Consider the following 24,071-nt stretch of genomic DNA (forward strand, 5'->3'; position numbering starts at 1 on the left):
TATATATATAATAGGAATATCAAGGACAAAGGAAAGTTTCGACCACGATCGGGGACTTCGCGCTCACTGGCACAATACTTACGCTTCTGGCGTAGCCTATATAATGATGAGTCGCTGAACTGTTGCCTATTATCGCAGAGCCGATTATAGGCAACATATTACACTAAGGTAGTTTAATAGGCGAGGAATTTAGATCAGGATAAGCCGTTAATAAATGGACTGGTATTGGCAAAGTTCAGCGACTTCTTTATAAACTAGACTCAATGGCATCTTACGAGGTAATTTCGGGGATATATTCTTTTGCTCAATCAAAACAAATGACAGCCGCTGTCGTTTCCTAAAGAAAACATCTTGCTTCATAAGCCTAATTCCGTAAGTGTAAAAACAAGCCAGTGGCTCTTCATAAACTCCCATCTACGCCTAAGCTATAGTCATAATTATAAACACTACTTTAACCAAGACCAGTGAAACTAATAATAACAATCGCATTAACAAATGCAACGGTTAACAATACACACTTGTTTAGTGAGAAATATTCGTTATATAAGCACTATTTTATTTACACATACGGTGCTTCTTTCTGTGCATACAGTTTCAGTAATTTTGGTACGCTGCATTGCTATATACTAGGCTAGGTCGTTGTCATCTTTCTGTCTGCGCATTTTTATGGGGTTGCTTGAATACAGTCAGTTTACGTTTTGAGGATAATGCACACGCCGAGTGAGCGAAATAGATCTTCTTACGGAAGCTGCCAAGTCGTTACGCCTCAACGATCGTGAATCGTGTTGGCCAACGCTTTTAGTGGACTAACGGTTCTTGCACTCAGTGGAATGCCGTCCGTCACCTTCGCCATCAAGGCATAGGTAATCGAGAGACGACACTGAGGACAAGCGGTTTGTCTGATTGATTCCAGTTTAATCCATTAATACTCTCACACCGACGAACTAAGTCCCGAATGATACACCCTTCTACTTTGTTTCGGTTGTACGTTCTATCATAGTAGGCTACAAATAGTAGGACCACCGTCCCTTGCCGAAGGATCGCCACGATGCTGTATGTTTGTGAGAGATACAGACTGCGCGAGAAAAATATGTTCGACAGTTTAGCTTGTACTCTAGCATGTTTCTGTTCAGCATTACCATATTATAGATCATATGTGGCTTACCAGGGAAACTAGGGCGATTTGATACGCATTATGAGAAAAATACGAATTAACCCACCGAACGAACATCAATAGACCAATAACTAATAATAATAGTCGTTACTTTTATGACAGTCACTATACTGGTGTCGCTAACGCCGTTGTCGACGGTACAGTCATTGGACTAGATGACAATCATTGTCGGTAACAAAACAGAGCACGCCTTTCTTAGAAGCAGGAATATAAATTTCTAAATTGCATACTAGCGCCGCAGTTAGCACTAAACGGTAATTCTCGCAGCCGTAATGCTCGCATGTGCGTCATGTAACGGGTGTACAGGTTGCCTGTTTGCCTACTTGGTAGTACTGAGTGGTGCGTGTGTCTATATGGCAGTGGTCGTCTCGTTGGCGTACCTTTATGACCGCCATCTCGGCTACAGCCTACGTCTTCTAGGCCGTCCATAACCCTGGCTAAGATGTGCAGCATTTGTCTTGAGAGCGTTGTTACAGAGTTCCGGCACGATACAAACGGGAGAAGTTAGTGGAATAGGCGGCCATAAGCGTGGAATAAAGTGAGCCTTCGTGAACGCAAACCGTGAGCCGCGTTGATGCTTGGGAAATTAATATGCGCGTCTGTCGGTCCATTCATTCCTCCAACATTTATCAATCGTCGGCTGCTTGATTGGCGTGGCACCTTTCCGTTTGTGGGAACGTGCAATGTACGCTTGATTGAAGCTACACCTATGCGCGTGCGTCCCCGCGCGTCTTTAGACAAACGAGTTCGAGGAAGTGACGAACGCAACGGGCTCTCACTCATTTGTCGTCGTTACGGTGAGCGTTTAGTGCTGCTGCTGCTGCCGCTGCTGCTGACGCTGACGTCAGCAGAAACGGGATAAACCAGACAGAGCGAGACGGCGGCCGGACGATTGGCAGCGACCTCAACACGGTATCGCTGAGAAGGTGACGTCGACGACGACGCTGCCAACTGTTGCTGGCAAAGAAATTAAGATGGAGACACTACCAAGTGCAAAGTAATTGTAATAGTACTACCACTAATACTTACTGCCCGAGAATGGAGCAGTGCTATACTCCGTGTTGTCGATAAACGCGCGAACGGGAATAAAAAATGCGAAACGTGTACCGTCTTTCCGGCGTTAATTGTTCATGATAGAATCTGCCATACGTGCGCCAGAAAAAAATTACCATTTTTAATTACTGTTTCGCAGTTGTATTATTGCATCTTCAACCTTTTTTTATGTTAGGAAATAGGCGCATATTAATGGAACAATTAGAAGAACGTGTAATTGCTATATTAGTAGAAAGAATAGAAGTAGTAATCTCACAGTTTTGGTATTAAAAATAATAGCTGTGTACTGTTAAATTGGTATTAGGGGAAACACGTGCGAAGGAATATCGGCGGCGGAGGGAAGGAAGTACATGTCTATCCGTGTTATGGTACCGTTCCATTACGCGTAACAGGCGAGCGTGAAATCAATGACGTCGGAACCGCTGTTCACCTACCTAGAAAAACCATATTGAATCGACGTTACTTAAAAAAAGCCTAGAAACATTCATATAAATGCTAAAAATACGATTACTTGTTGTCACATGCCGGAATCTTCGATTCTGAAACTGCATCAGAATAACCCCATTTCTCATACAGTCACTTAATAATTGGCTCCATTGGTGACAAATGATAGGAACGCAAGTTGGAACACTCGACAGCATAGCGTGCCTTTCGCTATGCAACAAAAATACAATGCTATTACTTAGCCGTTACCTAATTGATCATATCTGTTGCAGATGCTGGATGTTCGAAAAAAGAATCAGCGGAACTTCTGCAACGACTTTATATATCTCACATCTCGTTTGTTGTTCTTCTTCGTTTATCATTTCAGATCTCCAATCAAGAAGCGGCAAGAGTGTTATGTGACTCTGCGGTGCCTAATCGCCGAAAACCGATCTCTACATCTCGTGAGACAGTACGGTAAGCGTTCAAGAAGTCTGGCAAAAGCCTAACTATGAAAAGCCTGATTATCCTACAGAATTTCGTAGAAGAAAACAAGACAGTAGAAAACAACTAACTTACTCAAGTAGAACTTCGCAATATGGAGACCTACGTTTACGTTTGATCATGTGAAAGCAAAGTTTTGTTGTTTTGTTGTCGGAAGCTTACTGTGATACACCTCTAAACCTTTTCTAATATTTATGATTACAGAAAAGCAGAAGGTGGGCGTGCGATCACCACAAGACCGAAAGTTCGGCTACATCTTTGTAGAGAACAATCTTATGCTCAAGCAAGTTCGCAACCTTCTTTGGGAGCAACTACTAAGCGAATTGCCAAAGGGACAGGACGTGCCCAGTGGACCCCATTGTTTCGACTTTCTCGACTCGAACGGGTATCCAATTGTTGCCAAGCAGGAGGTGCTTTTTACTGTTCTAGATATCGTGAACGACTACACCATCACGATACACACTGTAACCAGGGGCTCAGACGACCAGGTAAAAAACGCATAGCATATAGCAGCATGTTCAAATATCATCAGATGCCCGTATGTAAATGTGTGCGTCTATGCTCGCGTCTATTTGTGTTAGGGACGTTGTTGGCAAAGAATGTGACAACGTTTCACGGAAAGGAAACAAAGACATATATACGTCTGCAAATGCTCGTGTTCGTAGGACACATTCCATACTATCGTCAATTTAAGCCCCTAACTCATGGTTCTTTTATTGCTCTGCAGGTGGATTACCGCGCTCGAGCAGAACAGCCCACGGAACTAAAAGAGATCCCACACCTCACGGTACCCAGACGGCCCAACGCTCTCGATCTGCCGCGATCGATGAATAGAAATAAGAATGGGCTTATTCACCAGCAGCCCGAGTGAGTTCAATAATATTTTCCGTTTTCGCGTATGATTCATCGCTTCCTTAACTCGATTGTGTTCACCATGGCAACATTACACAATAACAAATAGGGAGGGTAATCCTTTATTATGAATCGAGCATAAGCAGTTAGATTCTGAATGAACGCGGATAATAGGTTAGGCTAGTTTACTGTGACTTAATAGTAGTTGTCCTATTGCCCGCGATAAATGAAGGTGAGCCTTGTGCGTTATTTGTAGTCGGAGTCGCCTAGAAGCTGGGACAACATCTGACTAAATACGTTCATTACCCGAGTCATAGTTGTAACCTTTTTGCTTAGCGCCGTAGCAATCGACACAATCACGAAAGATCGTCACTTTTGATCCATCAGCTTGTCAAGCTTTTTGGGTGACCGGATTTTTGAAGCGATTGATTTCATTACGTGTTGTCGTAGAGTTTTGTTTATCGCCAGTGAAAGAGCTGCGTTTTTATGGGTAATACATCTACTTCTACATCTATATGTTCTACAAAAATTGATTGAACAAGGTCGTTCCTTATATGCATCTAAAGGTAGTTTAATTAGCACCATACGTTTTCCCTACTCGTTATTGCTACAACAGCCGTTTTATCGTAACAAATATATGTAACTCTAGTTTACATGGGGGCGTTTGCTATGATACTGTGTACCGTTTCTCACAATTTAAAAGATCCTAGCGTTTCTACGTCGGTTCTTTAACGATTATGCCTCTTATAGAGTTGTATTTCCTGTAATAACCACTACATTGGTGTTTAAATGCAAAATCATAAAAATATGTTCCAGACCCGTTACTGAGAATTTCTCCTTTGAGCTTCTAAAGTCATCACATTGGACAGAATATCCTAGAATGAATAGCGCAGACTAGCTTGCAAGAGTGACAGAAGTTTTCGATCAGTAGATCAGACGCCATATTTGGATGTCTTTGTTGTGAATGACGCTCCGATGAAATCATTTAGGAAGAACTCGGCAAATTGCTAAATGTGATGGCATTTCTTGTCGTCCCCATTACTCTATTTGTTACTAGGATGTCATAAATTTCAAAGTAATAAAAGGAAACGCGTATGATTGATACACCGGAATATTTCTTCCAGCGTCAGTCTCACTACGAGTATAACGAGATTTAGTACTTAGATTATACATAAGGTATTGAAAGTTCACGCGCAACGAATGCAGCTGACCTTCAATTGTCGCTCAACCCTTCTAGGTGGCTGACATCAGCTTCTTTACCCGCAAATCCAGTATCTAGTTTAACATTCGGGCTATTTAGCTCTTACTTATCTTATGCAAATCTCACAAGCCTTGGAGTTGCGGAATTGACGATAACGTAGTCATGACAAGTAAGCTACGTTCGTCGAAGCAGTTCTTCTACGTTTTTCCTCGATGGCTTGGTCCTTTCTAGGGGAAAATGGGAAATCCTTATTAGCTATGCTCGTAAGGACACCGAGGAGCACGCATTGCAGCTGAAGGAAGAGCTCACGAAAAAGAACCTCAAAGTGTTTCTTGATGTTCACGAAATTAACGGAGCAGATGATTGGGCGGACTCGCTCAACAATGCCATTAAGAACTGTAAATTCTTTGTGCCGCTCGTATCGCCACTCTACGGGATTACGAAATGGACTAACCGTGAGGTAAAATAGATGAGTCGAATTTCATACAATATACTTTTCATTCACATATCCTTTTTTAGTACGATAACATTATTTTTGTTCTTAACTTTCTAACTTGAGTCTAACTCAACATTTTGGCAAAGTGGTGGTACCTAGTGGAATCCGATTTTAGTTAAATACGGTGATAATTTGATGAGCTCCTCTATCAACAGGTAAAGATGGCAGATAAACTGGAAAAGAAAATTCTTCCTGTCTCATTCGTGGACAATTGGCCCCCAGATTGCTTAGCTATCCAGCTGGCAACTATCCAGTACATTCATGCCTATCAGGGTCACACAGATTACCATGATGATGAAGGCTACTCCGAGGACCTGCCCAAGCACGACGATATCCCATGCTCGCCTCTCCACACAGGCACAAAAAAGTGGGACCCGCGACACGTCAAACGAGTGGCCGATAACATCTATAAGATTTTCAAAGCGGAGTGCGACAAGGAACGCAAAAACAATATGCGCAAATCTGTTAAACGGATTAGCAGTATGAAGGTAAATAGAAAGTTGCATAAAAATCAACGCGCAGATTCCATGCGAGAATCTCGGAACGGATGGTAGTTAGTTAAAAGTGCAGGCGCCATTAAGAGTAGGTTAACAAACATTGAATGAGTATTTCTACTACTACTACTGGTATTTCTTATCGCTGTTACTATGCCAGTTATATTCTCTTTCTAGCCTACCTCAAACCGGACATCGTGGATGCTGCAGACGCCAGTCGAGGAGTTCGCCTCTTTTCCGACCGTTATCGAGGACAAAGAATATCAGGAAGCAGTGCTAAATGAGAAATCGATCTCGAGCAAAAAATGGAACAAGACATCGACGGAAAAAATCGACGTCGTCATTTCGGCGCATCCGCGCGATAAACAAACGGCGGATTATGTGATGAAGATTTTAAAATCACGAAATCATTCGGTGTGGTCAACGACCGATATGGACAACGATCTCAGTAAGACCGGAGTGGTGACCAGCCCCACAGGAGATGTAAGCTCAGGCTTATCAAATCCAGCGTTCAGTCCGTCGCAACGGAACCTCGTCGAGATCCCTGAAACACCGGGCCAGACCGGCGACAACAATGCCTCTTCTGAATATCATCCACCCACAAATCGGGTGGGGTCGATTAGCTGCGATTTGGCGGGGCACCGCATCGCTCAGATTAGCCATTTTCTAAAAAAGGCCTCTCAAACCACCATCATAGTTTTTATCATTTCTAGAGATTTTCTCAATAGTTCAGTGTCAATGCAACAGGTCTACTATTGCCAAAAACGCAAACACACAATCGTCATTAAAACCGAGAACTGCAAAGACATGCCGTGTCGGTGGGATTCTCTCATGGGTGCGGAGTGTATCGACGTAAGTTATAGTTATAAAGAGTATAGTCTAGATGCCGAACGTGGCGGATTGCCAAATTATATATTTGCGTGGATAGAGTCAGTCATTTTCGCTTGACAAATACACAGACAGACACACAGGAAATAAGGGAAACGGAAAGAAAAAATATAAACGTGGCAGTCTTCAAATATTGAAAATAAAGGTAACCACAATGCTCCTAGTGGTGGCAGTTACCGCCAGACCTTTTCCTTTGTCTACTCACCTTGAAATTGTTCTACAGATAAAGCGATCCGACTTCAAATCAGTCCTGGAGGAACGGGTTAAGAACGAGCTCAAAAAACCTGACCCATCTAGTGACAACGAAACCGAAGAGAAAAACATTTGCGAACGATGGGAGTTCGAACTCAAAAAGATGCCCTCGCATGATGGCTGCGTATACATTTCAGGCTCGACCAAGGACATCGATGACAGGACAGCATCAATATGCGAGTAAGTATCCCGGACCTCTTAGTATTAGCCTAGTACTAGCCTACATGACGGGCGAGATGACGTGTGTAGCTCGTAAATGTCAGGGTGCTAGTACGACATAGTTACCTTCAAGAAGTTTTACTTGAATAGAGCGACCAAAATTGCTTAATGGGCGACGCATCTACTATATTACTATATTTTATAATTTCGATAATCATTACTTTCCGAGTTACAGTGGCACTCATTGGTTACAAATGCTTGACAACCGCTTGACAATCATGCCGCTAGAGTTATAGCATGACGAAGATAGAGATAACTCTAAAATACGCTACAGCAGTATGTTTTCCGATCAAACAACATTTCAACGCGCATTTTTCCGTATTTTCTCGTGCCCCTTGTCGTCGCACATTCTTTCCTTGGGCGTGTCTTTTTGTCTGCAGTGAAGTTGGCAAGAAGCTAGCGCAGGTGAGTTCGATCACGTTACTCACCGGGGGGTTCAACGGGGTCCCACAACTCGTGGCCCGATCATTCGTTGAAGCACGCAAAGGGAGCAAGACAGACTCCGTATACCATCTACTGCCGAAAAAGGATAGCTCTAGATTCCAGGACGATGCGCCTCAAAGCAGCGACGGCACGTTCCGTGATGCCGAGTTGGGCAAGACGGTCTACATCGGAGATTCTATTAAGGAGCGCGAGTTAATCGTCGGCCGAACGTTCAGCATATGCATCCTCATTGGAGGTCCGTCGAGGTTAAGTGAACTAAGGCAACCACATTTGAGCGCATTCAATGCATTTGCAACAGGTCGGCCAACTGATAGCGCTAACAATTTTGCAATCTCTGATTCTCAATTGCCAATAGCCAGATGATGAAAACAAACCCTCGGATGAGATTTCAACGATTTTGCCTTTTCTGATTTTCCTTTATAGGGGACGCGCGAGCCGCTCACGAGGCCGAACAGTTCCTATGGAATGATCACTTCGTGATTCCCATCATATCGACCGGGGGGGCCGCAGGAGGAGACCACAATTTAGACGCAAAAATACTGCAGGTGGATACGTGGGTCATTGTTGAAACGAGAGTCGACAACGAGCAACAACTAGAAAAAAAAAAAGATTTTTAAATAAAATCGATATGGTCAGACAACATAGCTCTCAATATAGTTTTAATCTAATACATCAAATAAACTACGAGAGCCGAAGCTTTCATGAAATATGGTTGTGTTTTCAGAGTCCGCACTGCGTCCATGAAGACAAATGGAACGTCCTAAAAGACCCCTCCGTGGATCCCGAAGTACTGGCCAATGTTGTCATTGAGATCTGGGATCGCCTTCACACACAGATGATCGCGATTGGGTATGCATTACTAATACTAAACATATAATAATATACATCTATACATTATTACCATTAGTTTTATACAAGGTATGCTATCGAAATATCATTATCTTATCGTCGTATGTATGTGCTAAAAGCGTTTTTACTATTGATCGTGATTTCATATGAAGTCGGCGACCAGTCCGTCTGTTACGGCACCGACCACTACCGGTCAAGAAGCGACGACGCTCGCGCCCAGCCGAACCGGATATCGCCGAGGGCAGCGTGGAATCACCGGTGCCCTTCATGATTCCGGCTGACGAGGACGGAATCACGTCGCATGATGGCTCGTATCGACCCACCGGCCCTATTCGTATAAAGTGGATGCGCGCTTTAAACTTATTCAATCGTTTTACGACACATTTATAGCGATTCGTAGCCCGCTTACCGACGCTAGTGACAAGTTGTCGACGCTGTCAATAATTGCGAGGCAAGCGGCGCAGGCTGATCTGACAACCATGGCAACCTCCTCGGCCTCCTTGTAAATGAGGCCGTTGGAAGGACGGACTTTGATAACAGATAAAGTAGAATGATCGTGTAGTTAGCATGTTAACACGTCAAGGCCATAGGGGTTCTTCAAGATTCGCTTGTGGGGTTCACCATTGGGGCAGGGTTTTCGTAACATACGGTTCTGCTTATGTAGGAAATGAAGCCGTTTACGTTAAAAAAAGCTCCTCTTCCAAGAAAACGAAGAGGCTAAGGGCGATTCGTTGTCACTCGTCCATCCCTTTTTTCGCTTATGTTAATAGACGGTTGTGTAGTCGCGGAGATCTCAGAGAAGTGGTCACAAAAAGGAAACTCAGCAAAGTAGACAAAACTATGTTTACCAATGATGACACAAACAACCAGGTCGACAATATTGTTATTGCTGTTAGAGTTAGCAAAATGACTTCCGTTTAGTTCATTAACCGAACAAACATGTAATTTATTTCTAGTAAAAAAAAAATAAGTGACTTGGAGAAGCATGCACGTGACGCAAGAAGTCGACGAAAAGAAAGATGCTAAACATAAGTTAACTATGTAATTAAGTTAGGAACGAATCATTTAGCAAGGCATTAGATTCCGTGGCAATTCTAAGTTGCAATCAAGGATTTTTAGTCAAGAAAAAAATTGCAGCTGAACGTGAGAAAAATATACACAAAAACATAACACAGTTCTGTTCACAGATATTGTATAGTGTGTTAGTTATCAATCTGTGTATATTAAAAGTAAATAAACAATTTTTCTGAAAAATCTGTGCCGTCTGAAATTTTATTTAGTATTACACAATACTCACCTAGGAATCTAGTTGAGGTTCAAAAGTCCAATGTAATTCAAATGTTTTGCAGCGATTTTTTAACTTAGCGCAAACTACTGGAAAGACATGATATCCATTGCACAATCTAAAGATGGCTTTCACTTGGTGTACATGTATCATAAACATAGACCTCAGAATAGAACTCTCCTAAAAGTGAAAATTCATTTCAGCAGAAATACTTAAGGACGATCGAAGCCACAAATATTGCAACCCAAAGTATCAATAGGCGTCATCACCCAAAGTATCCTTAGGTTAATTAACTATACTGGAAATAAAACAATGTCTTTAGTTTCAAGGGTAAATCTTTTTAGGTATAATTGGCGAAAATCCTCGGTATAGAGCATTAGAATTATTTTTCGAAAACAAACAGTGGCTCCTATTTCGAGGGTTTCTTTCTTGGCAGCAGTCGACGTGTTGCTTACTGGTCAAATGGTAGCTGGTGATCAAATGTTTAGTATACTTAGCTCATTGCTTCGTGAACGATTTTGAACTAACTATGGGTTCACTACTGCTAATCAGTATAGAACTTAATGCCTAACTTTGTATTGGATCACGAAGATACACTTCATTCCTGATGAGATTCGTTCTTGCTTTTGCTGTATATTAGGCTGTATATTAGGATTGTCTTCTAGCGTTAATCAATAAGTACGACTTTATATCCATCAAAAGAAGATCATTGGAACTATCTCGACATATTGAACAGTCGCAGGACTCGCCGTGGCCACGGGTTTACGTAGATCATCAGAGCAATTTCAAACTTAAGTTGCTCACTCTGCATTGCAGAAACCGAAAACTGAAGGTTTGAGTTAGATGCTAAGCCACCAGAATATTCCTCACACAGCGATGCAGTTCTGTTCTTTTAGGAGGTCTACGTGATAGTCTAAGAAGCTTCGGCCCTAGACCGTTACGCAATCATATTCTACATCTCGGTGTATGATTACGTTCTTCTGTGCTTTTTTGCTTGTACCAGATTGCGCTTATTCCCGTAATACCCAAAAGTGTGCCCTCTAACTAGTAAATACTTCTTACCAAAGAGGAGTTGCCTTTTATATTGGCGAATAGCGGAAAGAAAGGCGTCGGTAGGAGGCAATCGTTAAAAAGTTGTTCATTTTTATAGGGTTGCTCATATATAGGATATAAAAGCCAATGCTTGGCTTCCAATCGTGTAAATACAGAATGCTACTTGATGAGTGGGTTCTAATGAATAAATTCTGCCGATCGTCGCTAAAAGCTTTAACATGTTAATGTAGTCTGTTAATTAGTATATACTACTCCATGGCAGGCGCGGGTTTCTCAGAGGAATATTCTAGAGATTTACCATATACCATCATACTCCTACTTGAACACATCCTCGTTTTTATTAAAAGTATGTTCATTTGAAGTAGCACTGATATTTGCCATTAACCTACCTTTCTAAATTATGCTACGTGTCCTACCGCGTGCGTGTTTCGACTTAGCTGTAACAATGTTTGAGTGGTCCACAATATGGCAAATCTAAAATACTCATGGCGTTAATAATGCCTTGGTTCAAGATCATTTAGGACCACCTTTTTTTGCCATTCCGAGCTACTTGCATATGTAAATTTGTTTCATTATGCTGTTCGTTCTTGATTTACAGCAGCTACAACTAACGATACTAATTTCTTCTTATGTTATCCAGCGTTACAAAAGCCATATTAAATATGAAAAAAAAACTAACCTATATCCCTTCAGTCTGACTAAATGGTTTGCATTGTCACCTATAGAAAATTAGCTACGGCACAACTGCCCTAAATTCAGTCCATTACTCTCTTTTCTCATAACCAATCGGTTTGTGCACCATTTCATTGTACGTCACGGCTACAAGCGAACTGTCTACAAATGCAAAACATCCATATGCCACTAATTAAACTATCTTTAGATGCATATAAGGAACGACCTTGTTCAATTCGATGTTTGCAGGTAAACTTAGTAACTAAAATTTGCCTCGATAGATGTTTCACCCATACCACGAAGCTCTTTCGCTGGCGATAAACAAAATTCTACGACAACACGTAATGAAATCAATCGCTTCAAAAATCTGGTCACCCAAAAAGCTTGACAAGCTGATGGATCAAAAGTGACGATCTTTCGTGATTGTGTCGATTGCTACGGCGCTAAGCAAAAAGGTTACAACTATGACTCGGGTAATGAACGTATTTAGTCAGATGTTGTCCCAGCTTCTAGGCGACTCCGACTACAAATAACGCACAAGGCTCACCTTCATTTATCGCGGGCAATAGGACAACTACTATTAAGTCACAGTAAACTAGCCTAACCTATTATCCGCGTTCATTCAGAATCTAACTGCTTATGCTCGATTCATAATAAAGGATTACCCTCCCTATTTGTTATTGTGTAATGTTGCCATGGTGAACACAATCGAGTTAAGGAAGCGATGAATCATACGCGAAAACGGAAAATATTATTGAACTCACTCGGGCTGCTGGTGAATAAGCCCATTCTTATTTCTATTCATCGATCGCGGCAGATCGAGAGCGTTGGGCCGTCTGGGTACCGTGAGGTGTGGGATCTCTTTTAGTTCCGTGGGCTGTTCTGCTCGAGCGCGGTAATCCACCTGCAGAGCAATAAAAGAACCATAAGTTAGGGGCTTAAATTGACGATAGTATGGAATGTGTCCCACGAACAGGAGCATTTGCAGACGTATATATATATATCTTTGTTTCCTTTCCGCGAAACGTTGTCACATTTTTTGCCAACAACGTCCCTAACACAAATAGACGCGAGCATAGACGCACACATCTACATACGGGCATCTGATGATATTTGAACATGCTGCTGTATGCTATGCGTTTTTTTACCTGGTCGTCTGAGCCTCTGGTTACAGTGTGTATCGTGATGGTGTAGTCGTTCACGATATCTAGAACAGTAAAAAGCACCTCCTGCTTGGCAACAATTGGATACCCGTTCGAGTCGAGAAAGTCGAAGCAATGGGGTCCACTGGGCACGTCCTGTCCCTTTGGCAATTCACTTAATAGTTGCTCCCAAAGAAGGTTGCGAACTTGCTTGAGCATAAGATTGTTCTCTACAAAGATGTAGCCGAACTTTTGGTCTTGTGGTGATCGCACGCCCACTTTCTGCTTTTCTGTAATCATAAATATTAGAAAAGGACATTTTAGAGGTGTATCACAGTAAGCCTCCGACACCAAAACAACAAAACTTTGCTTTCACATGATCAAACGTAAAGGTAGGTCTCTATATTGCGAAGTTCTACTTGAGTAAGTTAGTTGTTTTCTACTGTCTTGTTTTCTTCTACGAAATTCTGTGAGATAATCAGGCTTTTCATAGTTAAGCTTTTGCCAGACTTCTTGAACGCTTACCGTACTCTTTCACGAGATGTAGAGACCGGTTTTCGGCAATTAGGCACCGCAGAGTCACATAACACTCTTGCCGCTTCTTGATTGAAGATCTGAAATGATAAACCAAGGACAACAAACGAGATGTCAGATATATAAAGCCGATGTCGTTGCAAAAGTTCTGCTTATTCTTTTTTCGAACATCCAGCATCTGCAACAGATATGATCAATTAAGTAACGGCTAAGTAACGATTGTATTTTTGTTGCATAGCGAAAGACACGCTATAACGAGTGTTCCAACTTGCGTTCCTATCATTTGTCACCAATGGAGCCAAATATTAAGTGACTCTATGAGAAATGGGGTTATTCTGATGCAGTTTCAGAATCGAAGATTCCGGTATGTGACAACAAGTAATCGTATTTTTAGCATTTATATGAATGTTTCTAGGCTTTTTTAAGTAACGTCGATTCAATATGGTTTTAATATATATGGTCTAGGTAGGTGAACAGCGGTTCCGACATCATTGATTTCGCGCTCGCCTGTTAAGCATATGCAGTTTTAATAATAGAACGGCACCATAACACGGATAGACATCGCCGCCGGTATCCCTTCGCACGTGTTTCCCCTAATTTCTTCGATCTTCGCACAGTTATTATTATTGTTATTAGTGTTGCAGCTGTGGGGTTACTAATTTCTTTCTACTAATATAGCAATTACACGTTTCTAATTATTGTGTTATGATGCACGTGTTTCCCAATATACACAGCGTCAAAGACAAAACGATACGACTACAAAAACATGTTTCCCATTTTCTGTTTATTTACACGTATGACAGGTTCTATCGTAAATAAATAATGCTGGAAAAAACGTTTCGCATTTTCATTTTACTGCGTTGTACGTTTCTCGTCCTGCCAGCGATTCCGGTGGTACAAACATAATAGTCCGTCCGCTGTCTCACTTCTTCTCGTTTCGTCCGACTTACCCTGTCTCTCGGGTAGAACAGTCATGTAGGCGTGCAGACACCATGACTAAGCGAGGAATGAGTTAATATCATCACTATTAACATCAATGAAAAGCTTACAGTACACTGAACACAGCCTATATTTTATACTTTAGCCTAAATACTTAACCGACGTTTCCAAACAACAAAAAATAATATCCTGCTGATATAATTTTAGAAACGGCGAAACAATTCTGGACTCACGGCGGCCGTATCAATAACACTTCTTTGTAATTAACGCAAGTCTGACAGTTGACATCTATCCAATAAGTGTGCTCTGTCTTAGCTAACTTTCGGTCGAGAATTTTGTGTTAATTCATATGTTGTCAATGATAAATGTTGAATACTCTTTTACTATTTCTTTTGAACTGACTAACGATCATGTATCAGAAAAAAGGCATCATCATATGGAAGGATAATGCGTACATTTTTCAATGCATTGCTGTGGTAACCATAACTAACAAAGATGCTACCAAACTAGTTTAGATGTCAATAATTAGAACAAAAAGAAACAAGGCAAAGGTGAGGGATTAAGGAGAATAGAATATTACTATTTGGTAATTGTATCGATAGTTTACTTGTATGGTTGCAATGGTATTTCATATATTTGCTGCAGAAGCCCCGCCTAAGTATAGCAAGGTCTGCCTCAGTTACACTTCTGATAGGGGCAAGTCGTCAATGCTATACAAGAAATAGATGATTCTGAGAACTTGTTCACGTAAGGATCAACAACTAAAAGCGTCAAATGAAAAAACAAGAATCAGAGGAGCACGCGCTTTCTGTAGCCATCTGTAACACCCGTGATGGCGAACGCCTTTTTGGGCTAAAAAGTTGCACAGCTGTCCAAAATAGAGCCTTTCATTCGTAAACTGCGCTCAGATTCTTGTAACCCCAATCATACCAAATTAATTTGACTAATAAATAGGAAAAAATTCAATAATCTGCTTGTCATTTAATGGCATATACTAAGTCATATTATCTTGTACTTGTTGTTAAAATGGCCTTCCAATCATGAAATGCGTCTAGCTTCCGTATTAAACACCGCATCTTGCAATTTCGAATAAAATAGTTACTTATCCTTGCTCGCACGTCCAATGCCCTGATATTTCTAAATATTTCCGCAAATACGTGTTTGTTGAATTATTTTATATGTCTAAATAACGAAAAAAACGCTACGACTCTAATTAAGAGTCGTAGAGTTTTTTTCGTGTAGGTTGGTTATGTAACTAGCCTTTCTTCTTTGTCATTCTCTTTTTACATTACCATATCGGGTTTTGTATCTTGGAAGGGAGAAACGTTAGTAGTGCTATTCAAGATGCTCCTGAAATTTGAATATTCATACACATATATATGCACTGAAGTTATAATAACTAACATGTTATTTCTACTTTTACATCAGGGGATCTGTTTCATGTGATAACGAAGATTACATTTCAGCAACATGAGGCAGCGTCAGAACAAAGTGTTCTGCTGTCCATTGCCATTATTTCTGTGATTCATCATCTCCTTTATATGTAGTTATGTACATAGGAAGAATACCTATGATGACATGTAATGTAGCTTTTATACTGTGCGCTTTTAGGGAGTCTATCTTTAGTGAAGGTAAGTCGCTGTCACAAGGCTCGTTGCAAGCCTATCTGTGGATGTCAATTTTACCGAATGCGTGTTGTCCCAGGTACACCTAAATTGAGATAACATACTTCTCACACTCAACATTTATTGGCTCACTTTTGACAATTTCTGTTTTATTCACGTATATTCCGGAGACAGCTAAAATAATGAGGCATCTACAGATAATTACAACAATTAGATGAATTTTCTAGGACACAGATTCTCGAAGATGCAGCGTCCTAAATAGGAGATACTTGCGACTTTATTTATGGTCGTTATTGTATGCTTCGATTACCCAACTCGATTGCTGGATCTAACCTAAATAAAAAAAAACCTAAAGGTTCTCTAAAGTCACTGTGTGTTGGGAATCTCCGATATATCATCAACTTTCCTAATAAGAAATCTTCCCGTAGGAAAAAATTCCAATATTTTCGCATTGGATATATCGAGATATCGAACACTGCCTAACTATAAAGTGCTAGTTTCTATGAACGATGGATGAACATTTACGCAAAACACCCTTTAGAGGCATGTCGAACACCTTACTATTTCTCCGATATTCAATATCTGAAGTAGGATTAGTGATACAACATTGCTTCACCTATTGCAGCCTTAATAAAAAGTTTACATATTTAATATATTATCATAATTTTATCGACACTCATTTGTTTGGCTAAATGACAGTATGCCGGCTTCAAACACGTTTATACGTTTAGTTCATAAATGACTTAAGAGAAGCTAGTTTTTGAGAGTTACGTTGAGGAAAATCTACAGTGCCGCCATTAACTACGTCTCATTCGTTACACGCAATTATTTTACGACTCGCATGACCTGTAGCACTATGATGCTGACTAGATCACTCTCACATCACAGATAATTTACAAAAAAATTGATAATTTACTTAGCTATGGATTCGTTTTCGATGATGTTAGCATCGTTTTTACTTTGAAATATTTTTTGAGTAAATTCGTTCAAGTAACGATAGCCTCAACAGAATTTACAGTCTTAAATCATTTTTGTTTCGTAAGAAGCCTTTTCTAATTCTCCATTTTCACAATACTTTACTATTAGTGCAGCTGCAATGCTTGCTCGCTGCACATGCTTGGCTAGATTTAAAAGGTTTAAAGTTGACACTCCGTGAACATGTGTATATAGTCTAGATGAACTATACATTTATTGGTAAGTCAAGGTTCGCTTTGAACGAAACCAGCATCGTCCGTAAGACAGCTCATTGTATCTGCTTGATCACTTTGTCCCATACGTAATATTGATTTTCTTGAAAACGTGTTGAATGACGTTTTTAAAAAGCCACTAGATTTTTGACAAACATTCTGTAAGATACATCTTAAAATCTTCGAGAAAGCCAAATTTCGCTTTCATTGGTTCCTCTTCTACGATCATCACGTCATTTATCATCGAGCAAAGGCTAAAGCGAATTGAAATCAGCATAATTGTTGTGATTAATATTTCGTTTTTCGCCAGAATTGTCCCTAACATAGAAACAACAGATTTTATACTGCTTACGTTTCGATTGGCAAACCATTAAATGTCTTTGCCACTACAAAATACAAACATTCATTCTAGATAACTCACTGCAACGTGCATTGATTCTAACAAATGATCCGCTTAAATGATCAAATAAACATAAGGTAGAAAATTGTTACATGTTTTTTTTTCTATTTAGTCGTCATCATCGTCGGAGGGTACGAATATGTCGTGCTCTTCGAGGAAAGCGGCCCCGTACTTTGAGATCGACGCGCCAATTGTCACGCCTGGGATCACCACCAAAAACACCTGCAATCAACAGAAAGTAGTTGAACGAATTACCAACTTTGATTTTGTGTCGTTTTCTCGGACTAAGCTAATGTGGGTCTTTATAAAGGTGTAGCGATTTTCTATTAAAGCACTTATACTCTGCATATTTCCCCATTGCTTTTCATAGTAGCCGTGCGGTGCGAAGTAGCCAGATACCCGAAGCGGAACTTCAGCACCCAATTTTAGGAGTATTTTTTAATTTAACTTTTTTAATTTAAATGTGTTATCTAACAAAGGTCTTTGAAAATAAGGTACGCTTCAGCACAAGAGATTTCACCTTAGTAAGTGGAAAACTCATGAGGTCTGGCGCGGGCCTGTAGGCGCCTGTCCTGGTAGCTACCATGCCTTCGTAAGGTTTAACGTGGAACGCTCGATTCATTTGGCGACCCAAAATCTGGAAGAGGCTGCAAACAAATAATTGCGATAATCAGATTAGTTCCACATGTGACTCAATAACCATCTTAACTCTGTAGAACAAAGCATGAATAGCACTGTTAGCAATATATATATATATATATATATATAACATCACACATTAGCATGATGGTTGGCAGTATAACAAATCCTCATACTGTAACAATATAGGCTGAGAACATACTAGCGTTAGATTCCAGGTATTGTTGTATGGAAATCACTTTTGTAGATACTCGTTGTACTGCCAGCATATTTTCTACAAGGTTCTAGCAGAACATAACTGACATGAAGGAAAAAGTTACCTCGCAGAGGTTAAGCTGCAGCAGTGTGCTCACGAGATCGACTCTCGGAGTAACCCGTGTTGGTTCAACCTAAATAAGTAGCGACTAAAATTCCAGCTGCTCCTTAAATAAAATACTGACACTTCGTGGCGATGATGGCTAGCAAATTAGCAATGTATCTTCCAAATGACTAAAATACATTTGTCTTTTGACCCCAACCTTTCGCGTATAGGAGGAAGCGCTGTGATTTATGCAATAGTAAAGCTACGACATACATTTGAATTGATTACATACCCATTTCGGTGATTAATATAGTTAGTACACGTATTCCGTTTACCCTTTTTAAAATAGCGCTCAACAATCTTAACCGATGTAAGGAGGCAGTTTCATTAGCTGGCTAATGAACTACATCGAATCGTATGTTGCATCAGTATCTTATTCTAACAGAAAAATCCGCGAATGTGGACATTTCTACGCTGTTTATTCATCAAACATATTTAATGGATGTGCATTCATATTAAAAACAAAACCATGTTTATAAAATGAGAATCTTTTACCCACGAGCCACAAAGGTAGAGTTTTCCTTCTCAGAAGGATGCTACACAGCTGGCTCCGACGTGTCCCCCTCGTTCAATTCAATTAGCTGCAATTGGTCTCAGTGGGTCAGTTGAGCAGGTAGTTGTTCTGTCACAACTTACCCTCCGAGCGACATCCCTCCGACGCAACTGCAACGTACGGCCTTGTTCGTCGAAATCACACTGTGCACTTTTTAGATGTACAGTTTACGTTCGAAATGGAAGCTTCGATTTTGGTTTGTGGACACATTCACAAAATTATTGTTTTTGCGTGCAATCTTGATACTGTCCAATAATTCTGGTACAACTTCACGAGTTCAGATGTGATTTGAACTCGGATCAGTTGCAATAGAGACCTGTGTCAGGTCATATCCGATAAAAAGCAACAGAAACAGCGTCGTCCACCCTGAAAAAACTGTAGATTGAAGCTTCTATCAGAGCGGATCTCCTCTCGTATATTTTTTGCTCGGAGCGCGCTCAGCTATCGACTGCACAATGAAATAGCGGTCGAACAGTGGGCATCACCCAAGAGCGCATCACTGAATTTTATACCATATTTAGCTAACTCTCCTTTCAGACGTATTGCCATAACACACCTGTTAATAATCCATACAGTCCTAAGTCAGCATGGACACATGGAAAAGCACAGATGAAGATGATATAAAATTGTGCAGGACGTGATAAATTGAAGCACTTTATCTTGTTTTGATATGCCGCCGGTTGATAGTCGAAGAACTGTACCGGGCCCGCAATCTTTAGTATCTTATCTCTTTTTCAAGTAGGTAGTTATTTGATTGTGAAACCAATCTATTCATCTAGTAGTTATCTGTGTATCTATTTAAAAGTTTATCTAATCATCATCGTGATAATCTAGGTTGGACTGTCCGCCGCAGACTTCGTTTCTGCGTGCTCTGCACTAGCAACCGTGTATTTAGAATATCGAGACATACCGCGCATTGAGTCGAGCAGCGGAGTAAGGCATTTTTTGCTTGTCGACCTTAGTGTGACTCTTGTTGGTGACCATGTCCCTGTGCAAGATATTGTTTGCGCCCCGGTGAGTTTACACACAAAAACGTAAAAATCCGAGCGAACATAAATTTATCTGTTTTACTTGAACACTCGTTCTACTTGAAATCAGTCGAAGATATTGTGCATCAATATTTAGCCATTTTACTTTGCTATTCATTCCTATCATATAAGGCGAATTACTAACAAAAACGTTTCGACGCAGCACGATTACTTTTTCCTAATCTACTTCCTATAAGACCTAAGAATTACATTGCCTCGACAATTATACCCTCGGTGTTTTAAGTTTGTAATTCAAATAAAGTGAGTTGCTTTTTCTAGTGCTATATTTTTTTGCTCACAAATATTTTGCTCATTTATTCTGTCCAATGACTGAGTGCCAATTTTGTTTTGTAAATACATTTTCAGTTGCATTGATGAACATGTTCCAAGGAGCAGGAGTTCTGCATGGCAAATCGTTTAATTAGCTGAAAAATATATGGATATGACAAACAAAGTCTATTAAAGCAGCGTTGTGCAGGAACCAAACTAGCTACGATAGAAGCTCAGTACAATAATACACATATAGAAGGTTCAACTAACGGTCTATGGCCATACATTTAAGCCTGAATTGCTGTTCCTATAAGTAGTAATGCTCTACGCCATTTTGATGATACTTTGAGAAGAAAAGAAGAGTGCTTTGTACATCTTTTTTAAACAGCGGTTAAAGAGTATTGTCACCAAACGGACAAACGGAGAAGTGTCGAATCCAGGTAGTAAGAACATATATCATATCATGTGTGGTTTTGACCAGACCGTTATGTTAAAAAGTTCGTTTTAGATCTAGTACGGTACTCCCATTCCCATTTATTATCCTATTGCAGGATTTTCCTCAGCTTCGTCAAAAGCCCGTGTTATTGTATTGTGAACGGATATGTCGTGTCGAGAAGCTTTCTTTGCCCTTCATTAGCGAATTTAGTGGACTGCCACATTAACTTTAGCCATTAGTTCTATTTATTACATTTTTTTTGACTAACACTTCTATGAGATAAAAAACTGAAGGCACCCTTGCAAGGATACTGCTGCAGATCACCTTGTGTTACTTAAGGCAAGTCCTCGCTATTTAAGCTCAACATCATCTATGATTATAGTGGGAGAAGTTGTATTGAAAGTTGTACTTCTTGGTGCAACTTACTTAGCAAAAAGTCAATGCTTCCTGCTATGGGTTAATCTCAGGGTAGACGTCCTTAGAAGTTTTGGTTAATAATAATTTAAATAAAATCAACAAGTAAAACCGTGCACAAAATGTCAAATACCCAATTTAAGACGCTTCGACTTTGGAAGCACGACGCTAGATATTTTAAATATTGTTTAACATTTACGAAGGCTACGTTGCGAGGTCTTTTCCTCACAAATGTTTGGTTTGTAGCATTGATCAGTTGTTTTTGTTAATTGAAAAGTGAGAGAGCTAGCATTATCTTAAAGAGTGGTATTACCTCTAAATCATTTCAAAATAATCTTGGTTTTTCAATATTCTAAAGAACTACATTACGACTTGTAACCAACTAACTGTATAAACTAAGGTTAGTTAGTTATGAAAGTTATGTAGAATGCTCTTGGTTTCTAGTATATCCCGTCATTATTAGTACCATGGATTATCTAATTTAGAGGCACTTTTGCTGCCATTGTCAACAGGATTGCCGGTCCAATGACGAGGAAACTCTGGGGTTACCATGGCATCGCGACGAGCTCCTGTTGTTTCGAGCGATTGTTTACTGAGAAACACGAATGGGTAGAAGTGAATGACGGCTTGGGTACGGTTGGTATCTCAGATCACGCCCAGGAAGCTCTTGGAGATGTCGTCTACGTGCAACCGCCCGAAGTACGCAGATACGAAGTATTCTATTTTCTATATATAGGGCTAGGTTTAGCGTTTTTTTTTTGTAGTGTTAACAGAAATCTCCTTAATACATCTCAGCGTTACTTGTTTTTCGGTTGAAGGTTTTAAATACGTTTGTTTGCAAGATGTCTCCACATTCAAGGCTCGAATATTGTGTGATAATTCATTTTCCTAACATCAACTTTATTAGGTGGCCATTAAAGAACTTCTAGATAGTAAAACATGTAAACTACCTTTGTATTAAAGACGATGCAAATTAACCAACGTCGCTTTCGGCTAATACTTGAAAGAGATGTATTAGCGTGTTTCTCATTCGTATTCGTAACAAAATTTTCTGAAAGGGAAGTTCCTAGCTGGCTTTTGATTGCTTACCGCTGGCTTTTGATTGCTTACCAATACTATGCATTGACCCCTTTGTTTTTGCAAAATACTTCTGGGTTTTATTCCATAACATCTCGTGCCCCTTTGGGAACAGGCTGGCTAGTATGTATTAGGTAAACTGCAGGATGTTCTCGATTATTTCTTTTCTGCTTTTCAAAAGCTAAGGGACAACATTAATTATCCAGTTTTTGCCGCAATGGATCACTTTGTAGTCATAGTAGTTGGTAAATATAAGTTAATTTGAATCGAATTACTTGAAAATCAGATCGGCCAAGAGCTGTGTCAGGGTTCCGAATGTGGTGCTGTCGAGTCCGTGAAGGCAGCATCAGAAATTTACTCACCCGTATCGGGCGTCGTAGAAGAGATCAACAAAGCACTCGAGGATAAACCCGCATTGATTAACTCTTCCTGTTACAAAGATGGTATGTAGATGTGTATGTTTCATTCTATCTTTCATGATATTTAGGTATCGATTCGTGACTAGAAAAGTAGGTCAGGGCCAAACAAACAAAATGTCAAAATACCACGGGCGGAGTGTTTTTACCGTTGCCTCCATGTGAATTACCCGCATATCTATTAATGTATTTCGCATCTTGCAAAGCATTGTAATAATGCATGGAATTAACAAAGCTCTGCTGCCCCTTTTAATATTCACGCATGTTAGTTACTCAAGGAATAAGCGAAACTTGGCTTAGAAAATGCTTTTTTGGTTTTGAAACCATATAATACCAGTACCCTTTCTAAAAGCTATTTGACACCTTGAGACGTTTGGTCTGACGTAATCCTTTAGATACTTCGAAGAACTCGTCCTACTACAAAATACAAAATAATAAAACATGTTCTCGAAAATATCCTAAAATTATTATGAAAACTGTGCCTGCTTCACTGGCCACAGTAACATGAAACAACAATGGTATACGGTGTAGATACCAAAGGTACTGTTCCCTCATGTAGCAGTCAATATGCACATTTATTAAATGGCCGGTGCAATGCGCACGTCCTTTCAGGGTGGATCTTTAAGCTGAGGCTCAGCAAACCTGAGGAGCTTGAGAGCTTAATGAATGAAAAAGTGTACGAAAATTATCTTAAAACTACCGCTCACTAGCGCATTTACATTGTCATAAACGTTTCTGAAGGTGGATCTATAAGGAAATAAATTGTAAATACCGTATTAGTATTTTAATGAACGTTAATGTTGTTTTCATTCGACGTATGACGTGCCGCACATATTTAAAAAGTCCTTTTTGTAAGAGATTATTTTATTTTACCTATTTAAAGGAGCGGAATTTCTGTGGTAAGCAGTGTTATTACAAGTAAAAAAATTATGAGGTACGCAATCTTGTAAGGTTCATGTTTGTTGGTTTCTTTACTTGGACAAGAGCATAATAATAAGACAGACAAACGCATTTTTAAATAGTTGCGGCTTTGCTTAACAACAGAAGTTATCTGTCTCAAGAGTGCACTCCGTGTTGCGACTTTTTTTGTCTAATTAAAGGCATAACTAATATAAAACTACAAAGATCATTTGATATTAGAATTTATATAGGGAATATTGTAATTATTTGTTCGCATTCTTTTTCCGTAGA

At 40.0% G+C, this 24,071-nt stretch overlaps 3 protein-coding genes and 2 long non-coding RNA genes across 19 annotated transcripts in view; 3 read left to right on the forward strand and 2 right to left on the reverse strand.

The window, feature by feature from the left end:
• LOC111252099 (uncharacterized) overlaps positions 1-10,105 on the forward strand; it is a 49,713-nt gene extending 39,608 nt beyond the window's left edge. For 5 of the 6 annotated variants that reach the window (XM_086991592.1, XM_022809522.2, XM_022809528.2 and 2 more), the window contains 11 exons: positions 3,039-3,127; positions 3,359-3,642; positions 3,882-4,021; positions 5,439-5,667; positions 5,859-6,191; positions 6,375-7,049; positions 7,309-7,517; positions 7,937-8,235; positions 8,424-8,545; positions 8,725-8,849; positions 9,002-10,105. In XM_086991592.1, coding sequence (XP_086847718.1) covers positions 3,039-3,127; positions 3,359-3,642; positions 3,882-4,021; positions 5,439-5,667; positions 5,859-6,191; positions 6,375-7,049; positions 7,309-7,517; positions 7,937-8,235; positions 8,424-8,545; positions 8,725-8,849; positions 9,002-9,239 — 2,743 coding nt within the window. In that variant the 3' untranslated portion in view covers positions 9,240-10,105. Of the gene's footprint in view, positions 1-555; positions 2,172-3,038; positions 3,128-3,358; positions 3,643-3,881; positions 4,022-5,438; positions 5,668-5,858; positions 6,192-6,374; positions 7,050-7,308; positions 7,518-7,936; positions 8,236-8,423; positions 8,546-8,724; positions 8,850-9,001 lie in introns of those variants that run through there. The other variant, XM_086991594.1, reaches the window with a different exon arrangement.
• LOC147755620 (uncharacterized) lies at positions 519-3,056 on the reverse strand. The gene is made up of 2 exons (XR_015329379.1): positions 2,921-3,056; positions 519-2,661 (listed from the first exon to the last, which is right to left on the reverse strand). It is a non-coding gene; the product is annotated as an uncharacterized LOC147755620 (long non-coding RNA).
• A 2,846-nt stretch (positions 10,106-12,951) lies between the features above and the next one.
• On the forward strand, positions 12,952-15,591 carry LOC147755621 (uncharacterized). The gene is made up of 2 exons (XR_015329388.1): positions 12,952-13,393; positions 14,001-15,591. It is a non-coding gene; the product is annotated as an uncharacterized LOC147755621 (long non-coding RNA).
• On the reverse strand, positions 13,543-19,627 carry LOC111252103 (essential MCU regulator, mitochondrial-like). Of its 5 annotated transcripts, none has more exons than XM_086991601.1 (4): positions 19,323-19,627; positions 18,207-18,333; positions 17,779-17,908; positions 13,543-13,615 (listed from the first exon to the last, which is right to left on the reverse strand). In XM_086991601.1, the coding sequence occupies exons 1-3, from the start codon at positions 19,334-19,336 to the stop codon at positions 17,795-17,797; spliced, it is 255 nt and encodes an 84-aa protein (XP_086847727.1). In that variant the 5' UTR covers positions 19,337-19,627; the 3' UTR covers positions 13,543-13,615; positions 17,779-17,794. The 5 variants fall into 5 exon arrangements, with proteins under 5 accessions (XP_086847727.1, XP_022665273.1, XP_086847728.1 ...); XM_022809538.2 differs by lacking the exon at positions 13,543-13,615 and adding an exon at positions 14,293-14,531; XM_086991602.1 differs by lacking the exon at positions 13,543-13,615 and having other exon boundaries at positions 16,204-17,908; positions 19,186-19,329.
• Positions 19,628-19,713: 86 nt separating this feature from the next.
• ppl (glycine cleavage system H protein, mitochondrial) lies at positions 19,714-23,672 on the forward strand. 6 transcript variants are annotated; one of them, XM_086991599.1, is made up of 7 exons: positions 19,719-19,977; positions 20,074-20,253; positions 20,634-20,977; positions 21,253-21,312; positions 21,900-22,086; positions 22,751-22,907; positions 23,493-23,672. In XM_086991599.1, exons 5-7 carry the CDS (start codon positions 21,913-21,915, stop codon positions 23,588-23,590), a joined length of 429 nt encoding a protein of 142 aa, XP_086847725.1. In that variant the 5' UTR covers positions 19,719-19,977; positions 20,074-20,253; positions 20,634-20,977; positions 21,253-21,312; positions 21,900-21,912; the 3' UTR covers positions 23,591-23,672. The 6 variants fall into 6 exon arrangements, with proteins under 6 accessions (XP_086847722.1, XP_086847725.1, XP_086847726.1 ...); XM_086991598.1 differs by having other exon boundaries at positions 19,720-19,977; positions 21,089-21,312; XM_086991600.1 differs by lacking the exon at positions 21,253-21,312.
• The last annotated feature ends 399 nt before the right edge of the window (positions 23,673-24,071 follow it).

The sequence above is a fragment of the Varroa destructor genome, unplaced genomic scaffold (assembly GCF_002443255.2).
Source record: "Varroa destructor unplaced genomic scaffold, Vdes_3.0 BEIS01000005.1, whole genome shotgun sequence".
In the NCBI taxonomy this organism is placed as follows: Eukaryota; Metazoa; Arthropoda; class Arachnida; order Mesostigmata; family Varroidae; genus Varroa; species Varroa destructor.